The sequence below is a fragment of the Nicotiana sylvestris genome, chromosome 3, assembly GCF_000393655.2.
Source record: "Nicotiana sylvestris chromosome 3, ASM39365v2, whole genome shotgun sequence".
NCBI classification, from domain to species: Eukaryota; Viridiplantae; Streptophyta; class Magnoliopsida; order Solanales; family Solanaceae; genus Nicotiana; species Nicotiana sylvestris.
In genome coordinates, this window is record NC_091059.1 from 165,356,289 (window position 1) to 165,381,528 (window position 25,240).

The 25,240-nt window shown below is 37.9% G+C and overlaps 1 protein-coding gene across 1 annotated transcript; it reads left to right on the forward strand.

The window, feature by feature from the left end:
- The first annotated feature begins 593 nt into the window (after positions 1-593).
- Positions 594-25,240, forward strand: LOC104237451 (protein virilizer homolog). The gene is made up of 28 exons (XM_009791606.2): positions 594-810; positions 1,408-1,496; positions 4,222-4,345; positions 6,780-7,442; positions 7,594-7,962; positions 8,056-8,160; positions 8,273-8,452; positions 9,991-10,132; positions 10,241-10,422; positions 10,602-10,687; positions 10,769-10,817; positions 11,054-11,120; positions 11,288-11,766; positions 11,852-11,951; positions 15,626-15,759; positions 16,201-16,268; positions 16,368-16,584; positions 16,713-16,928; positions 17,099-17,254; positions 17,367-17,420; positions 17,527-17,723; positions 17,816-17,885; positions 19,787-20,109; positions 20,740-20,914; positions 20,992-22,386; positions 22,543-23,355; positions 23,862-23,933; positions 24,919-25,240. Exons 1-28 carry the CDS (start codon positions 736-738, stop codon positions 24,937-24,939), a joined length of 6,621 nt encoding a protein of 2,206 aa, XP_009789908.2. The 5' UTR covers positions 594-735; the 3' UTR covers positions 24,940-25,240.

A 25,240-nucleotide genomic window follows, 5' to 3' on the forward strand; every position in this document is an offset into this window, starting at 1 on the left:
CTACTTCTGTTAAACTCATTATAGATTTCTTTTGATCTGACCATCTGTCATCATATACCATGACTAGTACTTTATTTCCTAAATTCTTTCTAGTTAGTCCTTTTAATCCGATCACTATTAATCCCACATGTATTAAATTCTTTTTATATTTTTTATTTGTCTTACTGATTTTGGATTGATTAAATTTAATGTTGCAACTTTATTTCCTATGGCTGATAACTATTCTTCTCTGTAATGCCTATATTATTGAGAATTATTTGAAAAATATCCTATATTATATAATGTTTTTGGGTTGAGTAACCTTAGTTGATTCTGTTGAAAAATTTATATGTCTTTATCTATATCTATTATTTCGTCTATATTGCTGATTTTTGGCTATTATTGTGAGAGCGACTATATAATAATTAATTAATTTATATATACACACCTACACAAATATATATATATATATATATATAAATAATTTTCCCTTTGACCAAAGAAAAAAAAGAAGAAGACATATATGTATGCCATAACCAATTAAAGAGAGATTCAACGACGAAATTACCCTCAGCACATCGTAGACCAGTCTTATTAGTAGCGGGATAATAGTGTCTTCTTATTCTGGGTTTAATCAGACGGCTTCTCCTTGCATCTTCTTCTTCCTCAATGTCTTAAAACCCTAGCAAACAAAACACGATTCAGATTTAAACATTCGGGTTAACTTCTCCCGGCGGGAGTACGCGGATACAAGGAATGGGTCGACCGGAACCCTGTGTACTCTTTGCCCAAACTTTCGTCCACCCTCAACTCGATGAGTATGTTGACGAGGTAACTATTGTCCTCTTTGCCAGTCACTAGGGTTATGTTACAGCTTGTTTGGATGGTTGTTACCCATTGTATCGTATCGTATTGTTACTTTAAATACAATGTTTGTTTTGATTGTTACTTAAATTTTATTGTATCGTATAATTAAATCCATCGTTACATAACGGCGAAATGTGTCACTTTATCTAACGACTGATTTGGTGTGGTCGCATCGTTAACTTGTCTTTTTCTCTCAATCTCACCCTTTATTATTATTAAATTATTTTATTTTATCATTTACCCTACTTTTTTATATAGTAATTTTACCTTGTATCATAATTTTTCTTTATAATATTGCAAGTTTATTCTTCATATTGTTGGTGCGTGATATCATGAAACGATGGCAAACGACACAATCTATGTATTTATCAAACGATACAGTACAATACAGTACGATACGATACATTATGAAACGATGCGTAACAACCATCCAAACAAGCTGTTATGTGGATAATTGTTGTGTTATATTGTTCCAATTGTCTATTTTCTTGTTGTGGATGTTTTTTATTGTTTATTTTTATTTTTTTGATGTCATTGCTCTATTGTCCGTGTGTTTGCCAGGTGCTATTCGCAGAGCCGGTCGTAGTCACTGCTTGCGAGTTTCTTGAACAGAATGCCGCTTCTGCTTGTTCTTCACTCAAGCTTGTGGGGTATGGTTTGCTTTTTATATTTGCTTATTATTTACCGCAGTTTGAAGTAACATTGCACAAAGCTATATTTAAGTTGTAGTCCAAGTGTGAATTCAAAAATTTCTAGGTCATAGTTGCTATTGCTGTTTTATTGCATTAATGTTGGTTTACATGTTCAAAGAACGCATTAAATTTTTTGATAAACCATATATTATGCTTACAATGGAATGAGGTATTTTTGGGACCATCAGCCAATTAGGTTATCATTGTTGACAATGAGACGTAGAGAAGCAAGACAAAAAGGATTTGTCTGAGATGTGACATTGTTTAGAAAATCTTAGGAGCATATTTGTCAAAGAGTTGTTAAGATATAAATATTTGCCTGGGTTAATATAATAAACAGAAGGCTGAAGTTTTAGGCCTTGGTTCTTCTCAACTTTGAAGCCGAATAGGGTGGAAATGGTGTAGTTACAGGCTCAAGTACTTACAAAAGGAAATTGAAAATCTCAGACTGGGCTCTGTGAAGTGTTAACAGCAGTTGAGACTTGAGAGTAGTTTCCAAAGACGGGGATTCCACACCAGGAAGTTGTTAACATCCCTATTCAGAAGTGCTTTCTTGTACTTATTAAGTTTGTTCAAACTGGCAGATCCTTTGACTGTGGAACTTTGGATGAGTGGATGACTACACGTACAATCACGTATATTGGAGAATCTCAAAATTTACATGAGTTTTCAGTCCATGGGGGCAATTTCTCTTGCTCAGTTTCGACACTGGTGAGTCTTGGCCAAGTGTGCTTACAAGTACATGCAGAGTGATGGTAATCCCCAGCGAACATCTCTGGTAAACTTCCAATTGTGACAGAGAGTAAGAGAAATTAAGAAGGTGGGGAACTTTGGGAGGGAAGAACAATTGGGCGTAAAAATTCCGCTGCTTATTAATCACAATGGTACAGAGAAAAATAGATGATAGTTAGTAGTAATATCAAGTTCAGGTATTCTCTTATTACGAGTCTTAAAGTGGATATTTATGGTTAGTTTTTAAATCTATATGTTTGGAGTATTGTTGGTGGAAGTCACTTTCCCAGGTATCTTTTCCAGTGGTTTTGGAACTTCTAACTGATCAACAACCTTACTTATTAAAAAGAATTTGATAAGCAGCCTGATTTGCATATCACTCTTCATGTCTGACTTTGGCTATGGATTTAAGAAGAGCCTATTGGATGAGAACTTAATAGATCATGGCCTTCAATCTCAGTGCATGGTCTTCACTTTAATGGAAGGGATGTGATACTTTTCATTCTAAAGAAATTGGTTGAATCTACCATGCAAGATAGAGGAGGTTGTAATTATATTTTATGGATATTGAGTGGAAATACAGTTTACCTTATTAAGTCTTTTACTGCTTCTGAAAAGTTTTGTGCCGTGTTCTAGCAATCTGGAGAGTGAAGGGCTTCCTCATGTATCATTCTTGGCTATGACTGTGAGAATAACTTTACTTGAGTTTTGCACCCAAGGGTGTGGCCTAATGGTCAATGAAGTGAGTAAGAACCATGAGGTCTCAGATTGAAATCCCAGTGGAGGCCAAAAACACCATGTGATTTTTTTCCATCCATTCAAGCCTTGTGGATAGAATTACCTGGTACCTGTTGCTGGTGAGAGGTAGCAGGTATTCTTGGAATTAGTTGAGGGGCGCGCAAGCTGGCCAGAACACAACGGTTATTAAAAAAAAAGCTTTTACTTGAGTTCATCTCGACTAAAGAGTGAAGTGGAAGCTTTTTACTAAGTGTTATAGAAAACTAAAATTAGCAAAAAATCTTTCTGCCGAGTCCGTTTGAACATGTTTTACTTTCTTTGATGCGTGTGTGAGTGCAGAGAGAATGTTTTCATCTCAGTTCTTAGTTTTTATTAGGGTAATTTTTCAAAAAAGAAGTTTTTAATAGGGAAATTGAGGAAAGAACTTTACCTGATCGGCTGGTTCAAGCGGAAAACATTTTTCCCCTATGGATCTGAGAAGCCAATGTCTAATATCATGATCTGCGTTTTTGTTATGGGAAATCACCTATATATAATAACAAAAAGAAGACCCTATGTGTCGAAGACTGATAAGCTTATGATCTTCTCTTTCATATAAAAGAAACCGTTGTTAGTAAGGATGTGCACAGAAAAAAGAACAATTTTTCTGTGCAACAATACAACTAATAACAAAAGTCTCACATTTACTTCGGAGGTCAGTGAACTAGATCTCTTGAAGTAGGCATAGTGCTCTATCCTTGTCACAGAGAAAGTAACCTTCAGTCCCCATGGAGAAATTTTGGATAATTCTAGTTTAATGCTTTTCATAACTAAAACAAATCTAGTGTAATATTCTAAGTGGAAGATATGATCGCACTTCTCAGCCAGATTATATAGGATCTGTTATTTCTTTAGCAGACGCTTTGTTTTTAGATTGGAAGACAAAGCAAACCTGAAAGATACCACATCCTCTCCATAAATCTGCTTTTATGCTGTTGGGACAAATTTACCACATTATTGGTTGAAGACGCTTATAATCTTCTTCTGAATTTGTTATCATCTTGCTTTTCTGGAGCTAAATGAAATTATGACTGAATGAGTTTTGTATGTGTTGTCATGATTGTTATGGCTTATGAATACCCCTTTAGACCCTTCTATATAAGTTTATCTATTTCTCCCAGAATATGAGAATACTTCTTGATGTATGTTTTGATATACCTTTTGGTTTGCTCAGGGCCACTTCCCCACCCTCATTTGCTTTGGAGGTTTTTGTCCAATGCGAGGGAGAGACAAGGTTTAGGCGTCTATGTCAACCTTTCCTGTATTCTCATTCTTCGTCAAATGTGCTTGAAGTTGAGGTATCAAGTAAAATTTGCGTAATTCTTGTCTTATTCATACTGTGGTCTTGGAAAATGGTTAGTTTTCAGGATATTGTTCGAAGAGCTAATCCACATTGTTTGCAACCCTTGTGCCATTGTGCGTGTATGGGAGAAAGTAGTTTTCTATTTCATTTCTTTTCTTCAGGAGTAATTATTGTTTGTATGACAACTCCATTTAGAAATTCTCTTTTGTGTTTGAATAAATCCATTAGGACATTCATATTTTGTGGCCATTAATAATGTCCTGCTGTACATTTGCTTGTTCTTTTTTACTTTTACAACTGAAGCTTCCCTTTATAACTGGCTGTCTCAATTCTAGCCACAGTGAATTTGGAGGAATTTAATCTGTATTCCACCGTTATAATTTGAATGTCGTGGTTTCTGTTGTAGGCTGTCTTGTAATACTAGCTTTTTTCCTGAATGGGATGTGTTGTTGATTAATTCCCAAATGGAACATTTTACCTTTTATGGCATATATCCAAAATCTTTTACGTCTATAAAATTGAGAAAGAATTATATTAACCCATGAGCTCTCTAATAATGTTCCGAGTGCACACACTTCCTTTTTCCTCCTCCTCCTCCTCCTTTTGGGCTGTAAGGTTAGATCTCTGGCACTTAAAAACCTCTGGCAATTGATCTGCAGTAGTTGAGACTTTGCAGAAAGAAGTGGAGAATAACATTTGGTATGTTGTTACTCATTGATCATAAAGCTGCTGTTGCAGTCTCTCCTGAGTACTTATCTAAATTGGAAAGGTCAATAGGTGGTAGTATTCTTTTATGAAGGTCTAATAGTTTTCCCAAGTTGACTAGGTAAGACTGGTCCGGATCAGTACCAACTGAAAGACAATTGAAATACTAATTTGTCACCCCCAAAAAACAGAATATGGCTTTCCTTTTGATCTCATCGCCGTAAAAGCAACATTTTTTCCTCAATGACTTGGTGAATGAGCCATCAGGGTCAGTTTTGCTAAAATATCTCCTAAACGAGCTCTTTTGAAGCTCCTCTTTATGCACAAAAATAACAAACAAAGCCAGTTATCTTCTTGTGGCTCAGTATCTGTTAAGTTTTGTGAACGTCTCTTGTGTTTTGGTATCTCTCACTTAATAGATGTGTTTTCTACAATGTTTTTAAATATTTTAAAGTAACAAGAGCCAATCTTTTCAGAAGTTCCAAAACATGTATATTTCATGATATTCTAAGTTTGATCAGCTTGAATTGGATTGTTACAAACATTTTTCTGATATTTAGATTTCATTGATGAAGCACTAAGGGTGCTAACCATATAAGACATGATATATAAAACGATAACTGTGGAAGAATTGAGCTAAAAGTTGTTGGATCTTAATGCATCCAAAAGCTTCATATTTCATGGTGGGAAATAGGATATTTATCCTTGCTTCACCTGTCGACTAGTATAAATATTGAACAGAGATGTACCTGAGCCTAGTCAAAGACATATTCTTCCCCTGAAACATCCTTCTAATTCTTTCCAGCCAAATAAGCCCAGACAAACATATGTATAATATCCTCCAAAATTGTCTATTTCTTCAAACAAGGCAGCTGCTTAAGCAGATTGCAGTTCTAGGCATCACCAAGGCATATTACCAAGGGCCAATATAAGACAAAAGACGCCATTTTTTATTTTTTTATTTTGATAATTATGAGGCGGTAAGGTCTGCGTACGCACTACCCTCCCCAGACCCCACTTGTGAGACTATACTGAGTATGTTGTTGTTGTCGATAATTAAGAGGCGGGCTTAAATGTCCACTAGCAGTAGGGAAATGTGATAACTGTCTTTGCTTCTGGCTTACAGAAATTCTGGGTGTGTTTGGACTAGGAAACAGTTTGTTTTGTTATGTTCTTCTGTTTTGTTTTGTCTTTAACCAGTGATTGGATTTGGGATTATTCTGAGAGAATGTGTGTTCTGATTGTTCTGTTTTGTTTTCCAAAACAAAACAAAACTTGTTTGGATTTGAAAAACCAAAATACCTGTGCAAGAAAACAAAACAGTTCTGTTTCGAGAACAGCATTTTATATCGTTTCTTACCCTTTTCTTATTGTTATTACGTGTGAGGTGGTTCCCATTCTGCTCCCGTATGGGAAAAAGATGCATTTTGAGGGCCTCTTTCTATTTGCAACATACTCATGGGGCTCTATGAGTGTTAATGCTATCATAGGCAACTACTATTTCCTGTATATGGTGCATTCAAGCCTTCAATTGGACAGATCTAATCTGAACTTATTTTCCATTGTTACTTCTCTCTTTTCTTTCCTCCTTGAATTCCTATATATGTCTTTATTGTCACATGTTTCGCCCTCCTCTTCTTACCTCTTTTAAAAGGTTTAAACTGGAAAGAAAAATGAGAATCTTTCGTATTTTGCTATTTGTTAAATGTATATGACTTGTGCAGGCAATTGTAACCAATCATTTGGTTGTACGAGGCAGCTATCGAAGCCTTAGCCTGGTTGTGTATGGAAACACCACCGAAGATCTTGGCCAATTCAACATAGATGTTGATTTAGATGGCTCTTTGGCCAATACTATTAGTGTTGTTGAAGGGGACCTTGAAGACCTCCCGCCTGCATTGCGTCCAAATAATCTGTCGACTGAGCAAATATTGTCTTCTTTGAAATCATTATCTCTAAAAAATATTCCTCAGGATATTCCTCTCGAGCTCAGGCAGTTTTTACAACTTATCCTTAAAATGTTGGAATCACCAAAATTTGGACTCGTGAAAAATAGGGTTCTTACATCCTTGTTATCAGTGGCCTCAATCTATGCAACTCCTTGCTTTCCTTCTATGATTACGATGCAAGAGCAACTTGGGCTGGATAAGTTGGTTTATAATCAAGAAGTTCAACTTGCAATTGCTGAAGCCAAAAAGGAGCTCCTGGAGATGCATGATAGCTTTATTTTTCAAGCTGGGGACCAGTCTGCTGAATTTGTAGCAGATGCTATGTTGTTGGAATCTGAGAATGAAACTGCTGCTCCAAAGCAACTGCTGGACTCCTTAAGCCACTACTTCAAATTTGGCAGTAATACTGGAGATGCTGTTCATCATGAGCTTTCAAAGGTGATTGGATATCTAGCTTGTGTGTGTACTTATGATATCATATCCTCATTATAATATAGCTAGATGTTTCATGTCTCTTCTTTTTCTAAATGTGTCTAGTTTTCATGTGTGAATTTTGTAATGTGGTTCTGATTTTGATTTCTCCTTTCAGAGAGAGAACATGGTTCTCTGTTTGACGCTGGCTCTTTTAGTGTCTTCGGCAAGAGAAAGCTGCTATCATTTTGTTAACTGTGGTGGCATGGAGCAGCTTGGTTATTGTTTTGTTAGTAGCTTGCAGAACTCTAGTGCTCTCAAATTGCTGCACCTTGGAGTTATTGAACAGGCAACTCGTCATTCAGTTGGCTGCGAAGGTTTCCTTGGATGGTGGCCTCGTGAGGATGAAAATATACCTTCTGGTACTAGTGAGCGATACAATCAATTGTTGAAGTTGTTATTGCACAATCAGCGGCATGATGTAGCCTCTCTTGCTACTTATATACTTCATCGATTGCGGTTTTATGAAGTTGCTTCCAGATATGAGGTACATCATTTTGTTAATGCCCTCCTTTATGTCTTGTTGTAAACTCGATAAACATATTCATACAAACTCTCTTTTTCTTTCACTTCTTAATAGTGCTCCATATTGTCTGTCCTGGGAGGTCTTTCTGGCTCTGGTCAGGCTACAAGTGCCACCATGGATATACTTGCCAATGCTAAACTTCAACTCAAGAACTTCTTGGTCAGTTAAAATTTTCGTTACATTTTGTACATCTTGGGTTTCCTGTCGTTACCTGTTTATTGTGGTATTATAGTTGGTTTATCATCCATTTTTGTGACAAGTATTGGTGCAGAAATTAATAAATTCCTCTGGCCCAATTGAAGATCCTTCTCTGGTGGCTTGTGCAAGTAAATCTTTGGTTCTTGGTGATACTGGACAATTATCATATAATTCAACCAGTAACTTGATAACTCAGTCAAGTTGTTGCTTTTCTAACAATGACATGGATCAGCATTTGCTTTCCCTTCTGAAGGTATATTTTAACCAACTCTTAGTGGTCAAGAAGTGGTATCTATGCCTCTGTCTCCCCGTATTTTGGTTAAACATTTTTAGTAACTCAGCGAAGAATTTGGGACCGTAAAGGAAGATTTTTACTTCTAGACATCTTGAATGCCTAGTCAAAAATAGAAAAAAGTTGTGCCTCAGAGTTGACTTTCTTAGATCCATTGCTTGATTTTGCTGCATGCTCTGATCTTAGGTCCTCATCTGGCCAATTGCCTAGTTAAGAAATTTGTAAAAACAGATCTACTCCATGACAGCAAAAGATGGTTCCCTTATGAACTCTTTCAGAAAATAGAACAATTTTTGGCTGGATTATTTCTTTTGGCTTCCCTGGTCCTGAATGATGGCGGTTATAAATAGACATAGGCATTAATCCGTGGTTGCTGTGACCTATGACTATTTTGCCTATTTGTCTTAATCCTTCATCCTAAAAAGACAGAAGCGGCTAGCAATGTGAATGATTCTGTTAGTTTTAATTTTTTGTTCTCACTTATCAAAATAGAGTTTTGGGTGATAGTTCTCATACAAGTTTGTTCAAACTTCAAACTGGTTGGTAATATAAGCATTTTCAGTTCACTTACGTTATTGGGATTAATAAAACTTCTCTATATCTGACCATCATGGTATCAATTCATTTTTTGGCAACCCTGGAATTGATTCAGTTACCTCATTTTCTTTATAAGCTTCATAATTCGTCATTCTTAGGGCAATGTCATTTGCTATTTTTTTCCGGATGGGTTAAGGAATTGAAATGTCATTTTTTAATAACCAATATCAGTGGTCTAGAATTTCTTTCTAGATCCATAATGGTTTCGTCAACAATTGAAACAGTTTAACTACCCAGACCAAAGAATGAATGTAAATCGACTAATCATGCTCTGTGCAAGTTGTGCGAACTCTGATCTTTATACATGTAAAATTTGTTCTTTTGAGACAAAACATTATTGTTTGTGATCAGTTATATTAATACCATATAATTAGCTAAGGCTGAACTCTCTTTTTTTGTCCATCTGGTGGTTATTTTGATGTTGTTGTGACTTCATTTACCGGTCTTTCAAGTATATTTAAGCATTTTTTTGCTGCCTGATTAATCATTGATCATCACAGTATTTACAAAGCTAGAAAATTATGGGGTTAAGATTTGAAATGATCAAGCTTTTGGCCTATGGCAGGTTAAGATTGAAGTCCAGAAATATAATATGTACAAATCTAGTTCCTTTTTTCCAAAAAAAAAGAAAAAGAAAAAAAAGAAGACAAAAACCAAACAGATGAAATTCAGACTTATTTACCGAGTTCCATATTGAAGTCATTCATAGAGTTATCGTGAACGCTATCCCTCTGAGGTTGAGGTTGCCGCTGGGATCACTCTGTTGGGTTATGTTTACTTTTGCTCTTACCTTTCTTTGATTTTCCTGAAAATCTTGTTCATTGCCCTTCTTGTTAATAAAATTTTGTATTGATAATTAATTTTGTCAAATCGTTGTTCTTTTTTTCCTTCTTCTTGTGCAGGAAAGGGGTTTCCTCCCTTTGTCTGTTGCTCTGTTGTCATCTTCTGCTTTATGGTCTGACACAGCCTGCACGGTGGACTTGTTTGTGGATATTGTATCATACTTTCAGGCCATTGTTCTTTCTCTTCTTTCTACTCGCTCAGGTTTGATTTATATTAGTTGATAGGTTTGGTTTTTTTAACTCAGTTCTGTGGCAGTGTTTCTTCAAAAACCTCAAAATCTTTTGTTATGTACACTTATTCTATTTTCAGGGTTGATTTTCCTTGGTCGCGACCTTGAAGTTGCCACTACAATAATTCATGCCTTAAAGGGTGTTGATAATTGGAAGAAGGAAGACTCCATTTCCCTTCGACATGCATCTGTCCTAATCTCCAAGGGTTTCTTTTGTCACCCACGTGAAGTTGCACTGATCATTGAGATGCATTTGAAGGCAGTGAGTTCTGGTTATTGTTGAAATCAATATGTTCCTTGTTTCTCTGTTCCTCTAAACCCTTCTGCGTTATAGAGACAAGAAAGAAAGCAACGAAACAAATCTTCTCCTCATTCCTCAAAATTCTTTGTTTATATTTTATCTCCAGTAATCAACTATATTTCCTCTTGTACATGTCGCAGATTAATGCCATAGACCGTTTAACGACATCAAGACCAAACTCTGAAGATTTGTTGTGGGTAGTATGGCAGCTTTGTGGTCTTGCCAGGTAGGAACTTTTTTTTTTATTTTATGCTGAAGGTTTACAATCTCTCAGCCTTTTGACTAATGCTTTTGAGATGTTCTTCAGATCTGATTGTGGGCGCCAGGCTTTGTTGGCTCTGGTTCATTTCCCAGAGGTAATAGGCTCTTATTCTGCATCAATCTAATAAAAGGTGGAAATGTTTCAAAAGCTTCATGTGTGAGTTTTACTGGCTGACGCAGTTATTATCGTTAACCTTAATATCTATAGCGTATCATTTAGTGCTTCATTTTGAAACTCTAAAAACAAGTTTTTCCTAGCGTCGAGTGATATGCGTTTGCCCATCTCTGGTATTATATTTTCATGACCTGGAATTTCTTTTGTCTTGTGTAGGCTCTTTCAGCTTTAATTGGGATACTTCACTCAGTCAGGGAATCGGATCCAGTTGCCCCAAATAGTGGTACTTGAGAACTCCATTTAGAACAATTTTCACCTCAAGGAAAAATGGAACTGATGCTACTTTACTTTTTTAAAAAAGGGAAAGACTGGAATTGATGCTACTTTATGCTGATTACATTGAATTTTCAAAGTGTTCACCTCATGTCTATTAACTTCTTGATTTTTTAGGAGCTTCACCCTTGAACCTTGCTATCTTTCACTCTACTGCTGAGATTTTTGAGGTCATTGTTTCGGACTCAACTGCATCTTCTCTGGGGGCTTGGATTGGACATGCTAAAGAACTTCATAGAGTCTTACATTCCTCCTCCCCAGGATCCAGCAAAAAAGATGCTCCTGCAAGACTTTTGGACTGGATTGATGCTAGTGTGGTGTACCACAGGAGTGGAGCAATTGGTCTTTTACGATATACAGCTATCTTAGCTTCTGGAGGAGATGCTCACATGGCCTCAACAAGTCTTTTGGCATCTGATGGCATGGACGTTGATAATGTCATTGAGGATTCTTCCTGTGCTGATGGTAATATCATAGAGAATATGCTTGGGAAACGCATCACCGAGAAGGATTTTCCTGGTGTTGTTCTTCGTGACTCATCTGTTGTTCAGCTGACGACAGCATTTCGAATTTTGGCGTTTATTTCCGATAATTCGGTATGACATTATAGCGGTGTCATTCTGATCATATTACATGTCATTAGGAAAAACTCATCCGTAATATTGTTGTTTGTTGGTGAAGGCTGTCACTGCTGCTCTTTATGATGAAGGTGCAGTCATGGTTATCCATGCAGTTTTAATCAACTGCAGGCTCATGCTTGAGAGGTCCTCAAACATATACGGTCAGTTTTTCCAACCATTATGTTTGCTTGAACTATAAGATTCAGCTATACTTCGGCAGCTTCATATTGCTTTCCCTAACTTCTGACTCCATATTGGATGTAAAAGTTTTCATTACGTACTCGAGACATCACATTCTATCACACACTGAAATTATCCGAAAATACAAAAGAAAAAGAGAATAAAATAAATGTTCGACTATGTTTTGTGATATGGAACACTAGTAAAAACCCCAATCAGTAGAGCCTAGGTTTATGATGCACATAATCTGTTTAATGAATTGGTTATGCTTTGGAATGAAGTATCAACTTCTCTTATGAAAGCAGAAGGTTTACATTGTTTAATCAAATTAAGTATTTTGTGCTTTCTTTGTGTTGCTTGGAGTTTTTTCGTGTTAATTTGGTTAAAACATTTGATATACGAACTTCTTTTGGGTAATAGTGGTGTCCAGGTCAATCAGTGTGCAACTCAATTAATTCATTGAGTACCTGCTATTTCCCATCAGCATAGGGATTAGATAAATCGGTCTTTCAAGACTTAGATTGAAAGAGATCACTTAACTTTTTTTGTCTCTACTAGGATTGGGTCTGATCTTCTATGGTCCAGTCTAGCTTCATTGGCTGCTAGGCTACACCCTTGGGTGCGGTACAAGGACTTCTATAGTCTCATATAGTGCAACTTCATAATCAGTCTTGATATGGACTCTTGAACTCAAGTATTAGAATGAGTCTTATTAGGTTTTCCCCGGGGAAGGCTCCCCCAACCCTCCCTCAGCCCTCGTGAGTCCCATCCTGCCCTTTCTTGAACTAGAACTCGGAAACAAGACACATAACTATAAGAGAGTAGCTGCCAAAACAAGCTCCCTAAGGCCGCACCTGAGATTCAAAGGAATTGCTTGAGAACTAACTGCATACCTAAAGTTAGCTTGTGTGCGCATACATTGCCTTTAAGAGTGGGGTTTCATGATCAATCTTAGTAGAGCTCAAAAGGATGTGTATATCTTTTTGGATTTAATGCTATATTTTGATGTCAAGAAAGTAGCTATAAGAGAAAAAAAGGTACATAAAGCATTTGAACTTTTAAGAGAGCTCTTTTGATTATCTTTTCTTCTTTTCCTTCTCTCAACTGGACCCTTGGAAACCAACAAAAATAGAAATAAAAAGGACAAGTATTTGCTAAGATGATTTGAGTCTCTGCCGGCCTCAATCCTTAGCGGAGGCAAAAAATACTAGGTGACTTCCATCTACCTAAGTCTTGGTTGACAGAGTTACCCGATATCTGTGCTGGTGGGAGGTAGTAGGTACTTGGTGGAATAGTCGCAGAGGAGGATCTATGATTTAAACTCTATGGGTTCAACATTTAAAGTTCTTAGTATTGAACCTATTATTTTTTAAAAGTTATGGCCTATGGGTTCAGATCCACTATGTGCTGCAATTTTAGTGATTTTTTGTACTAAATTTATACTCCGCGTTGAAAGTACTGGGTTCAGATGAACTCGGTACTATAACACTACATACGCCTCTGAATAGTCAAGGCGCCTGAAAGCTAGCCCGAACACCACCTTCATTAAATAAAACAATTATTTGGAAAGGTTACTTGAAAAAGAGAGAATTCCTAAGATGCTATATAAAATTTACCATCAATCTCCTCACCAACTAGAACTCCTTCGTCATTATCTCCTCTTCCTCTCGACTTCCCTCTTCGTAGTTCCTGGTTGTTAACATCAGACCACGACTTGTCAAATCCTCTTCTTCAGCAGCTCCACCAGCCTGTCATTTGTTTTAATCCTGGAGTCTTGCCGCATTTGGCCTTTCCTTTTTTCTGCCTTTGCTATCTAAGGACTAAGGAACTTTCACAGCAATCTGTTTGCAGCGTCTGCCAGCAGACGAAATAGATGTGTAGTTCTGGATGCTTCCCCTTTTACTGCTTCCTGAACTCCTTCATGAAGACGAAGAAATTGCTGGCAGGCCTCATAGGATTGTTAGGATTATTGGCAATCTTCTTGGCTTTTCTAGTTGCGGTATCTTGCTTTTTCTCGGACGACCGAGGAATCCGTTTGGGTCCAACCATTAGGACCAACCGAAGCCTTTGAAACTCGGGGATAATGGGCCTGCCCCTCTAACCTTCTCCACTTAAATAACAGGCTTAGTTGGCATGGCGTAGGGCTTGAACCTTTGGCCTAAGTCATAAGTGCCTCAACCTTTGGCCCTTGAATTCAGCCACGGGGCTAGTCGCAATAGCTTTCTTCTTCACGCTGAACTTGTTATCAACTTCGGCTTTGGATAATTGGATATATCTCCTATCATAATGGATATAATGTCACACTACTATTACATTGTTTTCAAGCATGAGTAATTAAATTCGGGAAATCGTTTAAGGCTTGCAAGCTAAGTTTACGGTTAAGCCCATATATGGCTAATGTAGAAAATTGAGAGATAGTCTACCCGAAAGGACAACCCTCTACGTCCAACCTCGAGATTTTAGTTTGAGTCACCAATGGGGAAGTGAGAAAAGCCACCATTGCCTTGTGGAGTTGGGGAGGGAGATAGGTGGGATATTGGTTTGAGTGGTTGTGAGATGGAAACTATGGGAGAGAAATATTGACAAGGGGGAAGAGAAGGTTTGCAGTGGTTTTAGTTTTTGGTAATCCTACTCTTCATTTCTCTTTCGGTTGTTTTTCCTTTATCGAATGGTCAGGAGTATGATGGCCAAATAATTGAAGACTGGCCGATGACCCATCAAGTATCCAAAAGGGAAAATAATGTTGGAAGTGTTTATTGGTGAAGATGCTCTCTTCTCCTACCTTTACCTTCCTCCCTCAAACACTTGGTAGTTGATCTTACCATGGAACTGGGGAGAGGATTGGTACTCCCTTATGCCAAAAGAAAAAGATAGTGGAACGTGTGGATGCACCAGTCATTCCTGGATATTGTCCATGCTTTGTTGAGAGGGGATGGTGTCCAGTAGAGAATTTAGATCTTTCTTGATTGTCAAAAAAGTATGGACCATTTTTCGGTTTGTGTCTATCATCCTTACTCCAAGTGTCATATTAATCTTTTTTTCCACCTTCTTGACGCCATTCAATGATTCTACTTAGTTCATAAGAAAAGGTCATATTAATCTTCTCTTTATCATTCCAAGTTTATCTGACGTCTTGAAGGGACAGTAGAAAATATGGATCTTAAATCTATTTTTGGAGTCGCTCCTCATTATGCAGTGACACGTGAACAGGACCAAGCTTCACATGGTCTTAACACAGTGCATCTGTAGAAAATATTAGATTGCAGTTCCCCCAATTCTCTTCCACTGTGAGCAGAGTCCCAGAAAAACAAAAGAACTCATCCAGTTTATTTGTCAGCTCTATTGTTCAAATCATATTAATATGCAAATTATATGCTTTTCTTATTTGATGGTAGTAAACGGGCATGTTTTGGAGCTTCTGTTTCTGACAGATGTCTGTCAGTTTGACCCTAATGCTCTATGGATTTCATTCTTGAAGGGCCATGTAGGAAGATCAAACTTAGGAAATCCTTTCTCATGAATATTCTGCTTTTATTTAATTGTGACATCTATCATCAATTCCCTTCTCTATTTTACTATCTGTTTTTCCTGACTTCAGAAAGTATATGTTGTCATACATTACAATATTTTCGTGTTTCTATTTTTCCTTGAGCAGATTACCTAGTTGATGAGGGTACAGAATGCAATTCGACTTCGGATTTACTACTGGAACGTAATCGTGAACAGACCCTCCTTGATTTGCTAATTCCCTGTCTGGTGCTGTTGATTAATCTGTTGCAGAAGCTAAAGGTTTGTAGTGACTATTTTAGGGGAAAAAGTACTTGCTGTTATATTTTCAAGTTGCTTTCTCCCGTGCTGGTCTTCAAATGCTTGCGCATTATCTCTTCGGTTCCTCATCGAAACTTGGTCGACCTTGCGAGGACATTGCTGTATTTATGTCTTCAAACAAGGACATCTCCATCCTTCATAAACTATTAGTGGGGGCTTATATTAGGACAATTAGAGTTCAGCTCCTGCCAATTCTAATGCAGAAGTGTTACAGGATGTTTGGGATAATTGCTGTCTATAGTACTGTTAGATCTAATTCTATGAGCAGCATCCCTTTTTCTGCACATTTGTGGTTTGGTGGTTACCTTTTTATAAGCTAGATGATCATTTATCTTTTCCCAAGTTCTGCATTGCACAACATATTCTTGACAGAGGCAAGTTGTTTTCTTACTCAACTTGTAGGAAGCTAAGGAGCAGCATAGGAATACTAAACTAGTAAATGCTCTTCTACAGTTGCACAGAGAAGTGAGGTAAGGAAACGTCTTACACTTTCATCTAAGTTCCAGCAATTCTTTTCACCTAGTTTCTCCTTCTTACTTTATTTAACTATTTCTATTCCTTTATTGCAGTCCAAAGTTGGCCGCCTGTGCAGCAGATGTATCCTATCCTAACCCCAGTTTTGCACTTGGGTTTCAAGCTGCTTGCCATCTTCTTGTTTCTGCACTAGCATGTTGGCCAGTTTATGGTTGGACCCCTGGCCTTTTTCATTTCCTCCTAGATAGTCTTCATGCAACTTCAGTATTGGCGTTAGGTCCCAAGGAAATCTGTAGTCTGCTTTGCTTATTGGTATGTGACGCTTGATAACTCGGATTCGAGCAGCAAGTTTGATATTCATTTTTTTTCCTTGATATGTCATATTTGAACCTGACTGCAAACTGATTATCTCTTCTCTGGATCATATATGCACATTCAAGAACGACTTATTCGCAGAGGAAGGTGTCTGGCTCTGGGAAAATGGAACACCCACATTGAGTGTCCTTAGAACCTTGGCTGTGAGGACGTTATTAGGGCCTAAGAAGGAGAAGGAGATTAATTGGTTCTTGCAGGCTGGGTTCCGGGAGAAGCTGCTTGCGCAGTTGAATCCGCACTTGAGCAAAATTGCTCAGATTATTCTCTATTGCTCTGCCAGTGTATGTAATTATTTGTCAGTCCTTAGTTTTCCTTTTATTATTATGTCTGGCTTGAGTGGTTCAGTGGGCAGCGCGGAGAAAATTTCCATTTATCCTTTTTTTTTGAGAATGAATATTTTCATTATCCTTGATCTGCAATTTGTCTAATGATCAAGGTGCAATTTTATCAGACATTGGTGGTCATCCAAGACATGCTTCGAGTGTTCATTATTCGTATTGCATCTATAAGCGCTGATAATGATTCAGTACTTCTACGGCCAATGATATTGTGGATTTGTGATCGTCTTTCTGAAAAATTGCCATTGTCTGATTTGGATTCTTACAAGGTCATATTACTTTCCGTCTTTACATGCGTCTTGGCAACAATGTTGTTTCTGATTTTTTCCAGGCTGTGAACTTCAACTTGTTTTCTTATGATTGCAAACCGTTTTCTTTCAGGTTCAGCAGTTGCTCTCCTTTCTGTCTCTACTGCTAGAGCACCCACATGGAAAGGTGTCTGCATTCACAATAAATTGAATCTGCTTTAATAGTTTTACATATGTCTCTGTTACGAAGCAGCTGAATGTTATATGCTTACCACATTTCTTGTGTTCATCAGCGATTATTCTTGAAGGAGGGTGGCCTTCAGGTGCTAATGAAGGTTCTTGAAAAGTGTTCAGCTGCTGCTAGCTTTGATGCGAAACAGTCAGCTCAGAAAGGGTTTTCACTTCTTAGTTGGTGTGCCCCTGTATTCAAGTCTATTCGACTAACTAGTGAGTGCAGGGCTTCTCCGCTAACCCCAGGAATAGTTGAGAGGTTAGCTAGGGTTGCATGTACAGCAATCTGGTTTCTTGTTTAGCTCTTTCTGTTGATGCTTATGTTTCTAGTGTGCTTGTTGTAATTTCCAGACACATCCTTGAAGATATGACTTCTGAAGAACGTTGCTTGCTTTTGTCATTGCTCCTTAGATTTTGCAAGGTATTTCCTTCTTTGTTATCTGTTTTGTTTATGGCTTAGATGTTGTACTCATGGGCAGCTGTGCATCTATATGAAACTGTGGTTTATGCACTATTTGGATTTTGATTTGTAGGTTATGTTGCACTGTATCTAATAGTGAGGGAACACTGACATTTTCTTCCTTTTCTCTTGTTTGATTGGGCTGGATGGGGACCATCAGTTTTAGTTTTCTTGCAATTTATTTCGCTTTGTAATTAATGCATTATAGTATTTGCTCCTTCCTCGGTCCTTTGGGAAAATTAAAGCATTTCGACCACAGAACTAGTACTAATAGTTGCTTTTTTTTTTTCTAGTTGAAAATCTTGATTCTGCTGGTATGACTCTATTTAGGTTGATATATTGATACAGGGTCTTTTTGGTTGACGAACTTTCTTTTTTTCATTCTCACACTATTATATTTTCAAATTTTCTGTTTTTATTTTCAAAATTTGCAAGACTTTATAGTAATGGTTGCAGACTGTTCTATTTCTGATTCCTAAAGGAGGGGGGTTAAGGATTGGGGGAAAACAAAGAAGGTAAATAAGATTCAGATTTAAGCCTTTAGATGTAAGCTCCAAGTTGGAGCAAAAGGTATTATAAGACGGAGTACAAAGAATAATGGAAGGGGTGTAGTGTTCTCGAATAGAAACTGATAAGAAACTGTTAGTATATTTTGTAAGCATCCCCCAGATATTTAATACCATATCTCCAACAAGCATCTCTTTCCCTTCATTTTTCTATCGTAAATATGCCTCACATATATATAAAGAAAAAGAGAGATAGATTAGGGGGAAATATTTTGGATGAGGTGGGAGATCCATGATCACTGCACACTCCAGGAGAGGTGAAGGTTTATCTTAAAGTTTGGTGGTAGAAGAACCAGCAGGTGCCATGGATATTTGCTGTGCTCGAGGAGAAGAAAAATAAAATTTTGAGGTTTGACCAAAATTATTTGGTTGATTATGAATATTTTGAAGCCAGCCCAAATTTGATGGGTAAACCTCTTTAACAGTATCCATCTCTTTCTATACCAAATGAAAATTAAAAAAAATCCTCCATTTAATAGGTATCCAAGTCGGAAATATTTGCATATTTTCCAAATAAAATAGGGAAGTGAGGAGACACGTACACGCGTCCTGAATTAAAAAGGGAAATTTAGACTTCATTTATGGTGTTTGGTTATGTTAATACATGGGAAATGTGTAACAGATAAAGAAAACAGAATAGGCTTTTTAAAGGCGCAATCCGTTGTCAGCTCAGGTCTCTACTCCTGCTCTATATAACTTGTTTCCACAGTCCTAGCAAAGTAGACAATATCTTACTCTTGTACAGCAATCACCAAGTAACACACACACACACACACACACACACACACACACCCCGGGTCGAACGCACCACCTGCACTTGTATCAAATGATATCAACCGTTGTGCATAGCCAAACCCTCAAAAACTGATTTTCCTAGGCCAGCCATTTTCCACATATATTCTTGATGAGCGTCCTCTTCGAACAAACTTTTAGAGGATAATATTTTGGCCTTGGGGATCTTATTATCTTACGAATTTTTTTTTGGCTTTGCGATTGGTTTCCAATAATCACAACTTATTCTGTAGGAATCCTTGTTATGTCATTCGGAACTCAGCCCATGTAAAATATAACTGGTTTGTTATGGGTGTCCCCAACCTGTGTTAGTATTCGGAACTCAGCCCATGTAAAATATAATTAGTATTCTTGTCCCCAACTAGTTTTTTAAGATGATGTGACCCGACAAGTACTTTTCTTGCTTTCTTTTTTGAATGTAAGTTAACAAGTATATTTCTTGCTTTCTTTTGCTCATTCGTGAATCTTCTGACTTTACTTCCTTCTCCTGGATAAACGTATCAGGTCCTTCCTGCTGGAAAGGAATTGCTTTCCTGCCTGTCAGCTTTGAGATTATTGTGGTCATCGGCCAAGGGAAAAGATGCTCTGCTTTCACTTTGTCAGCATGTTCAGTCCTCTAACATTGAGGATCAGGAATTTGAGAAACAATTTGAAAATGATCTAAACCGTGATTTCAATCTTGACTGGAAGGAGCATCCTCCATTGCTATGTTGCTGGGAAACTCTGTTAAGCACAACTGCTTCAAAGGATATTCCACCAGCTTATACCGTTCAGAGCATTGGGACATTATCCTCGGGTGCCTTGTCCTTCTGCATGGATGGGGAAAGGTCCGTTTGTTCATGTACTATTTTTACATTTTGTATGCTGGGGACTGCGGGTGCTTGGTTAAGTGAAATTTCCACCTGTTTCTCTGGTGCATGGCTACAGTTCAAATCCTTCTAGATGCATGTTTATCATTGTAAACCTTAAATCACATGGAAGGAAGTTGTCTCGAAAGACCTGCAATATCTTAAAGTCCATATAGACTTGGCAAAAAATGAGAGATAATTGAAGAGAAAAGATCTTTATATAGGCGATACATATTAGTTGGGGTTAAGCTTTAGTCATGTTAGCATAATATTTAATTTAGGTCCAATATTTGCTATGGGTCTTTTGTCTTGTTAGAAATTTATACGCCATTGAGAACTCCTAGTGCTAAAGAATGTTTTTTCTTTTTGTTATAGTTTTTTCTTAATTTTATTTTATATAACATAGAACTGAGATGACCTTAAATATAGCAACTGGACAATGAGGATCCATATAACTGACCCTAACTTGATTTGTTATCCTATGCGGACAAATGTTGTTAGTTAAAATCGGCAACATGACCTGTTAAGCTTTGCATGAGATGTCACTGTTGACCAACTTTTCCTGTAATTTGGTTTGCATTTTGTTCTTAAATATTGTTAATTCTTTAGGGTGAACTTGGAGAGGGTTGCTGCAATCAAGTACCTCTTTGGTTTTGAAAATGGCAATGTCGCCATGGACGGGCTTGTTGAGGGGACCATTGAATCTATAGAGGAGCTTGTTAATTTGTTGAAGGCAAGTGACAGTTCCTTCTTGCCTGGATTGGACAAGACTTCTTTGGACCAGGTATACTTTCCTTTCCTGTGGATGGTTTGTTCTAATTGTTACCTCCAAATGTATGTAACTGGATTTTTATGGGACAGATCAAGGATTCAGCAAGATCATTAATGCTTCTGCTGCACAAACCTACCGGCACAGTTGAGGCAGACGACATAACGAGCAGTATTATTTCCCCTTCACCAGCTGGTACTCCATGTTCCTCAAAGATATACTCCATTGTAGATGGTGGTACTGAAAGGATCGAGGATTATGACTTAAATGAATTTGGAGTCAAGTTTTTGTGGGAGTGCCCTGAAAATTTGCGTGATAGGTTGACGCAGTCAGGTCTTACTGGTAAAAGGAAGATCTCCTCAATGGAAGGGCCAAATAGTAGGCGCTCCAGGGGAGATGGTACCTCTGCTGAGAACGCCATACAGGGTGCATTCCCACGGGGATCTATACCTACCATTGTCCCTTCAGGTCCTACTCGTAGGGATACTTTCCGCCAGCGCAAGCCAAACACGAGCAGGCCTCCTTCTATGCACGTGGATGACTATGTTGCAAGGGAAAGAAGTGCGGATGGATCTAATAATCCTAATGTAATAGCAGTCCCGCGAATAGGATCTACTAGTGGGAGACCACCGTCTATTCATGTGGATGAATTCATGGCTCGGCAAAGGGAACGCCAAAATCCTTCAGGGATGATGGTTTCTGATTCGGCTGCTGCACAAGAGAAAGCAGCTCTACCTGAAAACAAAACAGAGGCAGAGAAGTCAAGTAAATCTCGTCATTTGAAGCCTGATCCTGATGATGATCTCCAGGGAATAGATATCGTATTTGATGCAGAGGAATCAGAACCTGATGATAAACTGCCTTTTCCCCAGCCAGATGATAATCTACATCAACCTTCATCTGTAGTTGTTGAACAAAACTCTCCCCGGTCAATTGTTGAAGAGACAGAAAGCGAAGTGAATGAAACTAGTCAGTTTTCTCAGCTGGGTACACCGGTGGCTTCAAATGCTGATGAAAATACCCAAAGTGAATTTTCTTCGAGGATGTCAGTTTCTCGTCCTGAGCTGCCGTTGGCTCGAGAACCTAGTGTTTCTTCGGATAGAAAATTCAGTGATCAGTACGAGGATATGAAGAATTTCCCACCCAAAACCTCCACTGGGTTCGCTTCTCCTGCAGCAGCAGTTAGTTCTGGCGTAGGTGCTTCTGCGTTTACAAGGGCTTCTCCATCATCTGTACATGCAGCTGTTGATTCTCGAATGCCACCTAACTTCTACTCTAGAGCCACTGTACAGAAAAGTGGAGTTACTCCGCAAACCGTTGGTTCTCAAGGATATTTTGACCAGAAATTGCAGCCACCATTACCACCAACTCCGCCTCCTGTGACCATGTCACCCATGTTGTCTCAAAGTGCAGATCGTATAAGCCAATCTTCTCCATTTGTTAGCTCAATGATAGATATCCAGCCACATTTACCACCAGGCTTCCATGTGAGGAAAAGATGCAATATTTGTGTTTCTTATTTTTATTAGTAATTATTATTGTTATTGCTGCTCCTACTAGTCTACTACTGCTACTTCTATTATTATTATTATTATTATTAGTAGTAGTAGTTGACTAAAATATGATGTTTTTCTCTATAACAGGTTCAAGCTGAGTACTTATCAACTGGGGCTTCAGCCTCTATGATATCCAGTCCTTTGCGAGATTCAAAGTTTGGACGGACATCCCTTTCTTCACCTGGAGGGTCTGTTAGGCCTCTTCCACCACTTCCTCCGACGCCCCCGCCATATGCAATTAGCCTTTCTAATTTATCCTCATTAAAAAATCCAACTTCCCAGTCCCAATTTTATAATCAAAGTGTTGGAACTAATGAGCTTCAGCAGACCTCTCTTGCACATTCAAGTGATGTTCGACCAGGTAACCTTTCAGCATCTGGTCCTATCCTGACATCTTATCCTCCACCTCCATTAGCACCACCCTTGCTATTCAATAGGCCTGGATCAGTGCCTGTCAGTCTTTATGGAAGTAGCTCGGTTCCATATCACGCTGAAAAGCTCCCTAGTATCTCTCAGCATCCTCCTGCCATTCACTCTATACCATCTATCACCCAGCTGCAGCCACTCCAGCCCCCTCAACTTCCTCGTCCTCCACAACAGCATCTTAGGCCACTTGTTCCAGCTTCACCCCAGTCAGAGCAAAGTGGTCCTTTGCTACAAAGCCCCCTGCACATGCAAATGCAAATGCAGTCACCACAGGTGTTGCATCAAGCCCAAGTTTCTCCAGCTCATGTATACTACCAGACCCAACAACAGGAGAATGTCTCGCATTCATTACAACCGCAACAAATAGAACATTCTCTCGCTCAAGTTCCACAGCTTCATGGTGATAGTGTCACCCAGCAACAAGATTCTGGGATGTCATTACAAGAGTTTTTTAAATCTCCAGAAGCTATTCAGGTACTTACTGTACACTGGCTTGCGTGTCACATTGCGTTTGTGGCAATCAACTCAACTCTTTATAATTGATATTATTAGGAGACTGCAAATTAGGGGAAGTTAGAAATAATTATAAAGTTCATTAGCTAATTGGATCAACTGTAATGTCTTTCTTTCATAAGAAAAATGCCTGTTAAAGCCCATATTTGTACTTATATTTTTGTAATGAAAAAAAGTTGAGGAAATTATAGATTTTGGATGATGGGATAACACAATAATATGATTGATATACGTTCATATATTTCGTATATTATGAATATAATGCACAATCACCATTAGAATATCTTGCTATAATTAGACTCCAAAGGGATTTTCTTAAAAGAATATTAGTTATTTAGTAGTAGAAATATTAGTTTTGTTGAACGGGTTCATTTAAATTTTAGTAATTGTGTCCTAAGTGTAGAGTATTAGTTGTACTTGTATCAGATGGTTATCTAGTTGATTTTGATAATTATCCATCATTGCAGTCTCTCTTGAGTGACCGTGACAAACTCTGCCAGCTATTAGAACAACATCCAAAGTTGATGCAGATGCTTCAGGTGTGACTGCTATCTGCTTATTGTGCTGTTAAATGCATTTATATGTTGATTCTCTTGTTCTGCTGCTGTGCACTTCACATTTGAGAGGTGTTATTTCTTCTGCAACTTGTCAGATTGATAATTGATCACCCATCTTTCTGTCTGTCTGTGTGTTGGTGGGGGAAGGGGGGGGGGTATCTGTTAATTGATTTGCTGATATGACAAATTAATATTGCTATACCTGAACCAAGTTTTTTCCCCCCTTGCGTTTACCTTTCCCGTTCTCATTTTATGACAATTATTTGAGCTGATAGCTTCATCCAGTGTCTCCTGGATACTGAATTTAACAAATAACAAATCGAAATCAAGATTTTTTTTAAGTTCAATATTTGTTGGAATTGATACTTTAGATCCAGATAGATCGTATCTTGTAAATTATAAATTCTTTCTTTGTATTCTTTAATGACCGCCAATTGAATTTCTTAATTTAGTATTGAGAACTAGCCAATTTATCTTTGTCTCGTAATATCTTTCCCTTTGCTTTTCCATACCCGTAGTACTAGTACTTCCTATTCTTAGATTTCTATTACTACTTGTTTCTTTGGCTTCAGATATCTTATTTTCTGGTTGTGGTTATTGCTTTTCTTTTTAAATCTGCTGTGATTATGCTTTCCTTGAGCCGAGGGTCTTTTGAAAACAGTCTCTCTAAAGGTAAGGGCTGCGTACATACTACCTTCCCCAGATCCCACTTGTGGGATTACACTGCGTATATTGTTGTTGTTATGTTGTATTGTAATATCTTTCCTTCAATTATTCTCTTTCTGTGTATGGGTGAGCAGTGAAATTTTTATTATCTCGAAATATTAGATATCTTGATCAATATTGTGTATTTATCTTTTGAGTGGTGGTGGTGGTTAGGTGGGGGAGTGCTTTGTTGTGTTTCTAGATGCATAAGCTTCGTGGTATTTACAATGTGCAAGTTTCTAATAATGCTCCTGGTTGGCAGGAGAGGTTGGGCCAACTCTAAGTGGGATCAGTGGTATCATGGCTACGCTCTGACTTCTTTCTTCGCTGCCTGTAGAATATGGAACTCAACATGGCCATTATTGTTTGCGAGCTGCTAAATGCAATTGAAGAAGTTTTGTAGAAACTGCAGTTGCTCTCTTGTACAGTGAATGTTGTATTAATGGCTCAATCAATGTTTATAAACCTGTATGTCATTGTACATTATTTAGTCAAGTTAGCTTTTAGAACTTCTAATCGCTGGAAGGTGTACAAGTAAATTTTGTTGCGGCTAGCATTGCTCCAGTTCTCTGAGTTTGCATTCA

Excerpts from the sequence above, each read along its gene's own strand:
- LOC104237451 (XM_009791606.2), top strand. The coding sequence starts at position 736 with ATGGGTCGACCGGAACCCTGTGTACTCTTTGCCCAAACTTTCGTCCAC. Across the intron at positions 11,767-11,851 it reads CGTTTATTTCCGATAATTCG|GCTGTCACTGCTGCTCTTTA; the intron begins GTATGACATTAT and ends TTGTTGGTGAAG. Across the intron at positions 17,886-19,786 it reads TGCTCCTTAGATTTTGCAAG|GTCCTTCCTGCTGGAAAGGA; the intron begins GTATTTCCTTCT and ends TAAACGTATCAG.